At 44.4% G+C, this 13,202-nt stretch overlaps 1 protein-coding gene across 2 annotated transcripts in view; it reads right to left on the bottom strand.

Annotated features, from left to right (window-relative positions):
• Arih2 (ariadne RBR E3 ubiquitin protein ligase 2) overlaps positions 1 to 13,202 on the bottom strand; it is a 64,422-nt gene that overhangs the window by 33,025 nt on the left and 18,195 nt on the right. The window contains exon 2 of one of the 2 annotated variants that reach the window (XM_045136749.1): positions 1,436 to 1,481. The exons of the other annotated variant lie outside the window; for it this stretch is intronic. Within the exon in view, the coding sequence (XP_044992684.1) occupies positions 1,436 to 1,474 (39 nt within the window). The 5' untranslated portion in view covers positions 1,475 to 1,481. The remainder of the gene's footprint in view (positions 1 to 1,435; positions 1,482 to 13,202) is intronic. 2 annotated transcript variants of the gene reach the window in all.

The following is a 13,202-nucleotide window of genomic DNA, read 5'->3' as shown; positions in this document are numbered from 1 at the left end:
CTAGAAAGCCTTTCAAAGGGTCAAGGATGGGCTCAGAGCAGTGGTCAAGGGTATCCCGTCTTCCCTGCCTTTTTCTTCCTTTCTGCCCTAGCCCTCAAAACCTGTAATCCTCTTGGCTCTGCCTTCCAAGTGCTGGGATTAAAAAGACATGTGCCAGCTACCAAGCTCAGCTTGCTTTCTCTTTTTAAAAAGGAATACACGAGCCACACAATTCTATTCCTGCTTTGCAAGCAAAGCTGGCAAACAGTTAATACCATGACAACATAGGGAAACTCAAGAGTCAGGCTAATGATGCAAAAATTTTCTCCCAGAGATATAATGATGTCTATTTGAACACTTTAAATACTATCATCAGCAAGTGGCTCCAGACTTGGTCAACAGCACCCAAACCTATAAACCTCAGTAATTCAAAAGACTAGAGGCACTTTCTTCCATAATTTAAGGATTTTAGAGATTAGAGAAATGAAGCCAGTCAGTTTAGAATGGAAACTACCTTTATATGTGACTTCTGAATCTCATCCGGCACGGTGGTGCATACCTTTAGTCAGTTGCAGCACTAAGGAGGACAAGGTAGGAAGATCACCATGAGTTACGAGATTAGCCTGGGGCTACAGAGTGAGTTCCAGGTCAGCCTAGGCTAGACTGAGAACCTGTCTGGGTGAATGGTGGGGGGAATTTCTGTGGCCACTGACCTATTCACAAGTAGACAGCTGTACAGTTTCAAAATGTTAGATAAGACAACTTCAAAAACAATTTGGCTAAGTCTACACAAATAATTCTGTGACTTGCTTGTCAACTTTATTCAGTGTATATTTTTTCCATTAGGTCCCTTAAACAGAAAGTAAACTATGGTTATTTTCCAAATCACAAAAGTTCTAAGTCCACTTGAAGTTTGTTAGTAAATGATACCACCAAGTTCTAGTACCACCAAACCCAAACCTCATAAAACATCCAGACAAGTGTTATTAAAACTTTCATGATCTGCACACACCTACAATTCCTCAGCCCCAAGCCACAATGAATGTAAAGTACCAGAGGAAGACATATGCTACTACTCAAAGAAACCCAAAATACAGCTGATATTTGGGACCCTTTCCAGTACAAAACTATCATTTTTGGAACAGATATTTAAAGCATTTCAGGAATTTAAAGTTATCACATGATATCACCTGGATAGGGTGGGTATGTTTGGTATTCAAAATAATGCAGAGAGCATGCTAAGTTTATTTAAGAATCAAGGAAATGCTGCTTCTAACACTTAATTCTCCAAGAAAATCCATGAGCTGTTACTTCATCCTTCTAGTTTCTAATGGGAAGTTCAAACTGTCCAGCCTACAGGGACAAGTTAACATGACTTGTAAATAAAGTTTTTTTCCCCCAGAAAAGATAAATCCAACAGCCCACCAAAACTGTCACCAGCCCTTCCCACACTTACCAGTGCCATAGGGAGGATGCAGCCGATGGCAGTGCGCATCAACGGCCTGAAAAAATACAGGTGGTAGTTTCAATTTTTATTTAGAATTCTTACTGCCTGAAATCTTTTAAGGCTACTTGAGTAGGTCTTCATGCCTCAGCCTGTGTTGAACCACATTGTGGCTGAATCATATTTGTTAACACCACACTAGTGTCACTAATAACAGATGAAGAAAAGGTGACCAGGTTCTGGCCTGTGGTAGAAAGGAACATATTATATAGGAAAACAAATCTGAAGCTCAAGATGGATGAATTTGGGCCTTTGAGAGAAAAGAGAAAAGGAAGCAAGAAGGCAGTACAAGGGTGAGAAAAGAAACAAGGTTAAGGCACAAAGACAAAGGGAGTAGGTGAATGCCAGCCTAAAGTCAGGCAAAAACCAGCTTGGGTAATGAATGTGAGTAGTGTCCCAGTGACTGAACAAGGACTCCCTCTAAAGTCTACTGAAGTGGTAGGACTTCAATGATTCCATTCGTCCATACCTAAGAAGGCCAGCTCTTAGGTACCTGATCAAAACTCCAATTCCTTTCATTTTTTCTTTACATGTCTGATTAGGGACCTACATATTAGCACAGGCTTTCAAAATCTGATTAATAAACACAAATCCAAGCCGGGTGTGGTGGCTCACACCTTTAATCCCAGCACTTGAGAAGCAGAAGTGAAGTAGGAGGATTGCCATAAGTTCAAGGCCACCCTGAGACAGCACAGTGAGTTCCAGGTCAGCCTGGTCTACAGTGAAGACCGTATCTCGGGGAAAAAATAAACAACAAAAAACAACCTAATGATTTCTAACCTGTCTAACCTTAATTTGTTCCCAATTGTTATGGTCTCTGATAATTAAAATCAATACCACCTACCCTGGAATTTCACTAAGATTACTTAGGGCTGGAGAGATTGGCTTAGTGGTTAAGGTGCTTCCCCACAAACCCTAAGGACTCAGGTTTAATTCCCCAGAGCCCATGTAAGCCAGATGCATACGGTGGCACATGAACCTGGAATTCATTTGATAGAGGCTCTGGCATACTCATTGTCCTCTCTCTACTAAGGGAATAAAAATAAAATATTTAAAAGATTATTTATGCAAAATATAATGGAAAATATGACAGGCACTCTTTCACCATGATGGTATTTTTAACTCTCTCTCTCTCTCTCTCCCCCTATATATATATATATACATAAATATATATATATATAAATAATTGCCAGGTGCGGTGGCACACACCTTTAATCCCTGCACTTGGCAGAGGTAGGAGAATTGCCATCAGTTCAAGACCACCCTGAGACTACATAGTGATTTCCAGGTCAGCCTGGGCTAGAACAAGATCCTACCTCAAAACACCAAAACAAAACAAAACAAAACAAAACAAAACCCTCAGGTCTGAAGAGATGGCTTTGCAATTAAGGCACTTGTTTGCAAAGTCAAAGGACACTGGTTCAATTCCTCAGAACCCATGTAAGCCAGATGAACAAGGTAGCACATGCATCTGAGTTTCTTTAAAAAAATTCTCAGCCGGGCATGGTGGTGCATGCCTTTAATCCCAGCACTCAGGAGTCAGAGGTAGGAGGATTGCCATGGGTTCAAGCCCACCCTGAGATGACAGAGTTAATTCCAGGTCAGCCTGGACCACAGTGAGACCCTACCTCGAAAAACCAAAAATAAATAAATAAATAAAATAAAAAAAAACCCACAACTCAGCAGGGCATGGTAGCACACCCCTTTAATCTCAGCACTTGGGGAGACAGAGGTAGGAGGATTTCTGTGAGTTTGAGGGCAGCCTGGGACTACAGAGTGAGTTCCCGGTTAGCCTGGGCTACAGTGAGGCCCTACCTCAAAAACCAAAACCAGGGCTGGAAACATGGCTTAGCAGTTAAGGTGCTTGCCTGCAAAACCTAAGTACCCATGTTCTACTCCACGTAAGCCAGAAGCACAGTGACGCAAGCGTGCAAGGTCGCACTTGCATGCAAGATGGTGCTTGCGTCTGGAGTTAGACTGCAGTGGCTGAGGCCCTGGTGTGCCAATTCTCTATCTCTGTCTCTAAAACTTTAAAAAAAATTGCTAGTGTCTATCTACATCTACGAAAGTGAAGAAAATAGGGCTGGAGAATTGACTCGGACCCTGGTTCAATTCCCCAGCACCGCCCACATAAAGCCAGATGAACAAAGTGGCCCATGCACCTAGAGTTTATAAAGCAGCAGTTGGAGGCCCTGATGTACCCATTCTGCTTGGAAATCTTAAAATATTAATTTTTTTATAATGAAGAAAATAGCAGCTGAGCCAGGTATGGAAGTCCATACCTTTAATTCCAGCACTTGGGAGGTAGAGGTAGGTGGATCTCTGTGAGTCTGAGGCCACCCTGAAATTACATAGTGAATTCCAGGTCAACCTGGGCTACACTGAGATCCTACCTCACAAAAAAAAAAAAAAAAAAAAAAAAAAAAAGCGGCTGGATAGGTGGATCAGTGGTTAAGGTGTTTGTCTGCAAAGCCTAAGGACCCAGATTTGATTCCCCAGTATCCACATAAAGCTAAAGCTAGATGTGCAAGATGGCACATGCATCTGGAGTTTGTTTGCAGTGGCTAGAGGTCCTGGTGCACTCATTCTCTGTCTGTCTCTATTAGATAAATATTTTTTAGCTGAGTGTGGTGATGCATACTTTTAATCCCAGCACTTGGGAGGCAGAGGTAGGAGGATCACCGAGAATGAGGTCACCCTGAGACTACATAGTGAATTCCAGGTCAGCCTGAGCTAGAGTAAGACCATAACTTAAAAACAAAAAAACTTAAAGTGAAGAAAATGAAACCCAGGTACTCACCATCCATGTTCTATATTAACTTGTGAGCATGTCTACTGTGTCTTCGATCCGAGTCTATTCTCACCTTTCAGATCATTGTAAGAAAATGTCACCCAATACTTTTTTTTTTTCCGATGTAGGGTCTCACTCTGGTCCAGGCTCACCTGGAATTAACTCTGTAGTCTCAGGGTGGCCTTGAACTCATGGCGATCCTCCTACCTCTGCCTCTCGAGTGCTGGGATTAAAGGTGTATGCCACCACGCCTGGCTCCAATACATTTTTTAAATGTCAATTTTAATTTTTGAGGTACAGTCTCACTGTAGCCCAGGCTGACCTGGAATTCACAATGTAGTTTCAGGGTGGCCTTGAACTGACATTGATCCTTCTAGCTCTGCCTTCTGAGTATTGGGATTAAAAGGCGTTTGTCACCACACCTGCTGACTTGCACATTTTTAATAGTGCATTTAAGACTCACTAGAAACCATGTACTACAAAGGGCTAACAGATTTCAAAGGAATGACATAGGGAATAACTACCATTTAGGTAAGTGAAGGTTATGTCCGCAAACCACAATAAAAAGGAATACAGCTGAATGCTTATAGAAAATGAACTGCACAGTGTAGAACTAAAAGCGGAGTCCCCATTCCTGCAACCACGAACATATCTGTCCAAAAGTTATGTCAGTCTTGTTTATTCCAGCTCAGCAAACGACACAATACCGAATTACTTTCTATGCAATACCATTCCATTCACCCTCTTCACCAGAGGAAGGAAACCTCAGAGACCTACACATCCTAATGACAAAGCCGCACATTCCGACAGCATGTATCAAAACCACCACATCTAGACTGCTATTCAGAGCTACCCCCCTTCTGCTACATGTGCTCAAAAAAATAAGTCCTTTCTGTGATACAAAACTTCATAAATAGAAAGGGGCCTAAAGGAAGCTCTTCTAAAGCAGAGTTTTAAAGGGTGTTATTTATTTTACTGTTTTCTTTTTCTGCCATACCTGAGCACCCATAGGAATGTGAGAACACCAGATCCAAATGCTACCTCACCCTCTGCTTGTCTCTTGTGGTTCACTCCTCAGTCATTAGACACCCAGAACCTCATAAATGCATGCAGGTTCCCAGACCTTTCCAGCCCTCAAGGATACATGGTCTAGCAAGAGGCCAGATACTAACCTCTGAGGACACCGAGAAAGGATCTCTGCAGAACTCACATGGTGAAGAGTGCAGGAAAAGTAGAAATGTTGGTACAGGGTTTGAGATGACAAGTATCAAGTATATGGTTACTGAGGGCAACAGGAAGGCATCATTCAGGCTGGAGTCTAGAGAAGTCACTTGAAGTTTTTTTAAGAGTGAGATAATTGGGCCTGGAGAGATGACTAAGCAATTAAAGGCACTTGCGTGCCAAGCCTAACAGCTCAGGTTTGATTCCCCAGTCCCCATGTAAAGCCAGATGCACAAAATGGCACATGCATCTGGAGTTTGTATGCAACAGGAGGCCCTTTTGTCTCTTGTCCCTTGACTAATTTTTTTTTTTTTTCGAGGTAGGTCTCACTGTAGCTCAATCTGATGTGGAATTCACTATGTAGTCTCAGGGTGGCCTCAAACTCACAGCAATCCTCCCAAGTGCTGGGATTAAAGGAATGCGCCACCACACCCGGCATAAAAATATTTTTTTCTTTTTGGCTTTTCGAGGTAGGGTCTCACTCTGGCCCAGGCTGATCTAGAATTCACTATGTAGTCTCAGGATGGCTTGAACTCATGGTGATCCTCCTACCTCTGCCTCCCTGGGATTAAAGGCGTGTGCCACCATACCCAGCATAAAAGTATTTTTTAAAGTGAGATAGTTTGCAGTATATTCATCAAAAAAAAAAAAAACCTGTAAGTAAAAAAGACTAATGTTTATTTAAACCTCTTGTCATTCTAGAACAGGAGGAGATAGAAATGAAAACTTTTTTTGGCCTTAAGAGGCAGGGTCTGGATCTAGCCTAGGCTGACCTGAAATTTACTATACAGTCTCAGGCTGGCTTCCAACTCACAAGCGCCTTAACCGCTAAAGTCATCTCTCAAGTCCCTCCCCTACCCCCCCCCCCGGGCTAATTTCTTATATAGTAAAAACCAAACTAACTACAATCTTGGTATCAATCTGAAACTTAAAACAGAAGAGCGAGCATGGTAGCTCACACCTCTAATTCCAGAACTTGAGAGCAAAAGGTAGGAGGATCTCCATTGAGTTCAAGACCACCCCTGGAAACTCCAGGACCCTATCACCAAAAAAAAAAAAAAAAAGAAAACCCAGAAAAGAAAAACAAACAAAAAAAAACAGTAGAAATTCAAAAATACATGTATACTGACATATAGCTACTAACCCAATTATCAATGAACAAAGAAAATCAAATGATTCATAAAAAGCATTTTGAGCTGGGCGAGACACATGCCCTTAGTCCCAGCATTCAAGATGCAGAGGTAGGAAAGTGGAGACAGGTGTATCTTTGGAGATCACTAGCCAACTAGTCTAGCCCACTTGGAGGATTCCAGACCAGCAAAAGATACTCCCATGACACCCCCCCCCCCAAGAAAGAAGGGCTGGAGGGACAGCTTAGTGGCTAAGGTACTTGCCTGCAAAGCCCAAGAACCCAGGTTCAATTCCTTAGGACCCACATAAGCCACATGCATAAGGTGGTGAATGTGACTGGAGTTTATTTGCAGTGGTTGGAGGCCCATTCTTTCTTTATCTGCCTGTTTTTCTCCCTCAAATAAATAAACCATGAGTTCAAGGCCACCCTGAGACTATACTGTGAATTTCAGGTAAGCCTGGGCTAAAATGAGACCCTACCTTGAAAAAAAAAATTGGTTTTTGTGTATGTGGTCACATGTGTGACTCTGGGTGCATATGTGCCACATCACACATGAGGAAGTTCAAGGACAACCCTGAGTGTTGGCCCTCATCTTCCATCTTGTTTGAGGGAGGGTCTCTGTGGTTCACTACAGTGAATGCAAGGCTAGCTAGCCTGGGGGCTTTCCAGAATTCTGTCTCTGCCTCTCATTTTACCATAGAAAAATAACATTACAGACATATGCTATAGCCTCCAGCTTTCAGTTCTATAAATCAGAACTTAGGTAAGGCTTGCGCTTTGCTCAAAGAACTATCTCTTGAGCCTGAGAAATTTTTTTTTTTTTTCAAGGTGGAGTCTCACTTTAGTCCCAGATGACTTAGAATTTACTATGTAGTCTCAGGGTGGCCTCTAACTCAGGGCAATTTTCCTACCTCTGCCCCCCGAGTGCTAGGATTAAAAGCGTAGCGTGTACCACCATGCCTGGCTGGGAACATTTAAGGAATCTGAAAATCTGCAGAGTCCAATATATTGTTCCCTATCTTTTTTAAATTTTCTGTTCATTTTTATTTATTTATTTGAGAACAACAGACAGAAAGAGGAAGATAGATTAGGTAGATAGATATATAGGGCACGCTAGGGCCTCCAGCCACTGCAAATGAACTCCAGATGAAATGCGGCCCCTTGTGCATTTGACAACGTGGGATCTGGGGAATCAAGCCTTGAACTGGGGTCCTTAAGACTTCACAGGCAGGTGCTTAACTGCTAAGTCATCTCTCCAGCCCTTGTTCGCTATCTTAATCCATCTCCACCAAGAGGAAGCAATGTTGCCTGGAATACTCATGTACAAGGAACTTTACACAAACATACATTGTTGGGAAGGAGGTATGGGTATTACAAGTATTATGTCATAGGTTAACAAACTGAAGCTTAAGTATTTTGAGGTGTTTGACTGAGGTCATATCATATTCAATGGCAGAATGGAGAAAGGAACCCAATAATTTGACCACTCAGTCTCTGACAAGGACTCATCTATGAAGATCCTCAAAGCAATACAACCATTCCCCAACAATTATAACAGAAACACTCACCTAAATGTCTAAAGAGGAAAGCTGGAGCAAATTTCAGTTCAAGGATAAGATACTTTACTATTATATAGCCATTCAGAGTAATTCATGAGGGAAAAGTTAAAAGGAAAATTAGTATATACATTTAAAACAGTGCTGCTTACAACAGTTTCCAGAATGTATTATCTACCATGACAGGAATGCGTTTTGTCCAGTGCTCAACACATGTCATCTATTCAGTATATACCAGTTGAATCAACGAACTGCAACACAGCAATATGTGTGAATATGAACAAGACATGAAGGACACTAAGCAGGGAAGAAAACTTTGGACATGAATAATAATTTAATGCCATTGAAAACACCTTGAAAAAAAAAAGTTTGAGTATAAACAACTTCGAGATTGGAACACAACTAACCCTAATCCTATCCTCGATCACACAAAGATTACAAGGTTTCTAAGGTAGTCAAAAAGCAAGGGGCAAGGCTGGAGAAATGGCTTAGTGGTTAAGGCACTTGCCTGCAAAGCCAAAGTACTCAGGTTCGACTCTCCAGGCACCATGTAAGCCAGATGCACAAGGGAGTGCACACATCAGGCGCACACATTTTTTTTTCTCTCTACCTATTTCTGTATCTCTCTCTTAAATAAATATATAAAAGTAAAATATTAAAAAATAAAAAGCAAGGGACAGCCAGGGGAAGTGTTCACTGGGAGCTGGGAGCTTGGGGTGGGGGGGGCAGAGTGTGGCTGGAAGCAGAAGGCAGTGAGAACCAAGATGAACTACCCTTCCCACATTAGCCACGGCTCAGGTGAAACCACAAAGGAATTGGCGAGATGAAGAGCGCTGCTTCCACAATGAGCCTGACAACCTGCGCCAGGGTGATGGAAGCAGACACTGAGGATGCTCAGAACGTACCAAAGCAGAACCCAGAGCTGCTGACAGCTCACTAAAAGTCATTAAAACACAGCTACGATGGCTCAGGAGATTTTGCGGAAGAGGGTAACAACCACAGAGTGGGAGAGAATACTTAGAGACACCCCCCCACACACACACAATATTGTAGTAGAAAATTAACTGTATCAAGGGAAAGCTGTACCTGATCATAAAGTCCCCAACAGGCAGGGGTGACTCACAGGAAGAAACCAGGAAATAGAGTTAAACCTCCACTCAATTGCGGGTTACTTTAAACTTGAGTTTACTGAAACGAGAGTCACAAGAAATTTGAGCATGGTGGTGCATGCCTTTAATCCCAGCACTCGGAAGGCAGAGAGGTAGGAGGATGGCTGTGAGTTCAAGGCTACCCTAAGACTACATATTGAATTCTGATCTGGGCTAGAGCGAGACCCTACCTCAAAAAATTAAATAAATAAATAAAGGCGGGGCATGGTGGCGCACGCTTTTAACCCCAGTACCAGTACGCAGGAGGCAGAGGTAGAACTGAGACTACATAGTGAATTTCAGGTCAGCCTGTGCTGGAGTGAAATCCTACCTCGAAAACAACAACAACAACAACAACAAAGATGAAGTAAGTAAGTACTGATTTTTTTCAGCCAAGGGATTGCTCAGTGGGGATCCAACATGGATTCCTGTATTTGCCCGATGTTATGGAGCCTCTTGTAGGAAGAGACTTACTATCCAAATTAGGCACCATATTAATAATGGACTTGAGCCCCACCAACTCTGACACCCTACCTGTGCTGACTCTAGAAGTCAGCCCTGAAGAAGAGGCAACTGCAGCCTGAGGCCCTGGCAGGAAACATTCAAAACTCACACCAGGGCTGGAGAGATGGCTTAGCGGTTAAGCGCTTGCCTGTGAAGCCTAAGGACCCCAGTTTGAGGCTCGGTTCCCCAGGTCCCACGTTAGCCAGATGCACAAGGGGGCGCACGTGTCTGGAGTTCGTTTGCAGAGGCTGGAAGCCCTGGCGCGCCCATTCTCTCTCTCTCCCTCTATCTGTCTTTCTCTCTGTGTCTGTCTCTCTCAAATAAATAAATAAATAAATAGAAAAACTCACACCAACTCAGCTGATATGGAGTGCTACCCCAAGGTGTGGGATATACTTGAGGAGACTGGCCTTGCTAAGGGCCACCTGCTTGTGGTGACCCTCAAGCCTCACGCCACTCTCGTAAGATGGAAATAACACCCAATCTCCCTGGAAGCCCAGATTGGGATATCTTCCCACATCAAGAGGCTCAAAGGAGGAAATATTCTGCAGGAGATTCAGTCTCCATACAATACCCCCCTGCTCCCAGTAAAGAAGCCAGAGACCATAATTCTCGGCCAGTACAGGATCTCTGCCAAGGGAATGACAGCACAATCTGTGGTCCCCAACCCACACCCCCTACTGAGCTTGATACCCCTCACAGCAGCAGTCTTTACTTGTCCGGATGAGAAGGAAGGAGGATGCCTTCTTCCAGAATAAGCAACCCTTGTCTGCCTTTAAATGGGAAGATCCAGAGACAGACGATAGCCAACTAACACAGACACAACTGCCCCCAGGATTCAAAACCTCCCCCGGAGTCTTTGTGGAAGCGCACTAGCAGAGGACACTATAGTGCAATACGCAGATGACCTGCTGCTGACCATACCATCCAGGAGGCACTGATGAACTGTTCCGGTTTCTGCAGGAGACAGGGTACAAGGTCTCAAAGGCGGCCCAGATCTGCCAGGAAGAGGTTACCTGCTTGGGCTATCACTTCAGCTGGACATAAAGGAAATTGAGAGAGGGATGGAAATAACTGATGATTAAGTACTCTCGCCCCAAGACTAAAAAGCAACTCCGGGAATTTCTGGGGGCAGCTGGGTTCTATTGTCTCTGGATCCCATAGTTCTCTGCCATAGCAGGGTCCCTCCACTGTGCCTCCACAGATCTGCGATGGACCCTTTAAAATGGACACAAGAAGAGGAGGAAGCCTGTAACCAACTTCAAGGAAGATGAAGTGAGGCACATGCTTGAGCAGGTGTCACCCAGCCACGCATCCTGTGTGGCCATGTGAAGAAATGAGTCAGGCTAGGAGTGCCAACCCATCAAGTGGAACCATGGAATAGGCCAATGGAGTTTCTGTCCAAGTCACTTGACTCCATGGTGGCAGTGTGGCCACCCTGTCTCTGGGTGTTGGTGGCCTCGGTACTGCTGGTACAGGAAGCAAATAAGCTGATTCTGAGACAGACCATCATAGTCAGGGTATCCCGCCATGTTACCAACCTGCTCAAAGGGACAGCTAACCTTTAGAGGACTGGACAGTGGGTGGCCAGTTATCAGGCCATGCTGGGAGAAAGACCCTGGGTACAGATTGAGGCATTTCAAACTCTGAATCCTGCCACTTACTTACCAGAAGAGGGAGAGCCCCTCCATTCCTCTGGAGAAGTGGTAGGTGAAGTTTTCTCCTCCTGACCTGACTTGAAGGATGAACTGCTCCCTAACCTAGACTTAGAACTCTTCAGTGATGGGAACTGAAATTTATAGGACAGTACTGCCCATGAGGTCTTGGAGGAAGGGAGACTTCCCAATGACTGGTCGGCCCAAAGCGCAAAGTTGCATGTGCTAACCAGAGCCCTCCTCCTTGCAGAAGGGAAGCGAGCCACAATTTGTATTGATTCCAGGTATGCCTTTGCCATCCTTCATATCCACGGGACCATCTATAAGAAGACGATTAACATCAGGAGGGAAAGAAATAAAACAGCACCTGGATCCTTCAGCTTCTGGAAGCAATCTGCATGGCCGTCATCGTCCATCTGTAGCCCCTCCCACCCCCGCCATTGCAGTAGTTCACTGCCAAGCTCACACTTGAAACGAAAAGTGAGCCAAGGAAACCAGCTGGCAGACCAGAAAGCCAGACAAGCTGCCCTCTAGAAGAAGTGAGCCATAGCCCTCCTCTCTTGAGACCCCAGAGATATGATTTGCCCTCCTGGTCCTACCTGGGCAGCCCTGAGGAAGCATCAGATGCACTGAAAATTCAGAGGGATGGCTTATCACCCAAGATGTCAGAACAGGCAGCAGCTGGCCTGGTCCAGCAGGCCCTTGAGGTAACCCACCTGGGGTAAACAGCACTGCAGGCAACATTGGTTCAACAAGTTGGGAGAGCCTATCTGCAATGTGCACAGCACAATCCCAAACAAGGGCCCCAAGCTCTGCTATTACCTCAGAAGTGGGAATCCTATCTGAACATATGGAAGTGGATATCATGGACATCCAGCCCAGGAAGGGCTACCGATCTCTCCTCATCATTGTCTATAATTTCTCAGGCTGGGTAGAAGCCTTCCCCACTCGCACAGAGAAGGCCCAAGAGGTGCCTCACATTCTGGCCAGATAAATTATTCTGTAGTTTGGATGAGATAATGGCCCTGCTTTTGTAAGCAAAATTGTCCAGCAGATGTCTAAAGCGGTGGGAGTAACTGGCACCAACCCTAGTCCTCAAGCAGAATTGAAAGACTGAACAGAATTGTGAAGACTGCCATAGCTGAACATTGCCAGGAGGCAGGTCTGGCTTGGCAAGAAATCTTGCTGCTTGTGTTGTTCAGAATGCACTGCACAGCCCTCAAGTGTGGGTTTTCCCTTTTTGAAATCCTGTAAGAATGTCCTCCCTGGCTGTTCCCAAAAGACTCTTGTGACCTCTGGAAGTACAGACAGACTTGTCTCCAGTGGGATCCAAAGGACTCGGTCAAGACTGCAAAGAACACTGCAAAGGAGATAACTGGAAGCTTAATCTTCCCCCTCCCTTCACAACTCAAGGATCCCTGGAACCTAGGAGATTGGGTCTGAATCAAGGTCCCTGTGAGGGGAAGCCTGGACCCAAGGTGGGAGAGCCATACAAGCTATTCTAACCACTCCTTCAGCTCTTTTTTATTTATTTAATTTTTTTTTTTTTTGGTTTTTCGAGGTAGGGTCTCACTCTAGACCAGGCTGACCTGGAATTCACTATGGAGTCTCAAGGTGGCCTCATACACCCAGTGCTTCTCTTACCTCTGCCTCCTGAGTGCTGTGATTAAAGGTGTGGGCTACCACAACCCCCCATCAACTGTTAAAAGTTT

The sequence above is a fragment of the Jaculus jaculus genome, chromosome 17 (assembly GCF_020740685.1).
Source record: "Jaculus jaculus isolate mJacJac1 chromosome 17, mJacJac1.mat.Y.cur, whole genome shotgun sequence".
Classification (NCBI taxonomy): domain Eukaryota; kingdom Metazoa; phylum Chordata; class Mammalia; order Rodentia; family Dipodidae; genus Jaculus; species Jaculus jaculus.
This window is presented reverse-complemented; position numbering and strand designations above follow the sequence as displayed.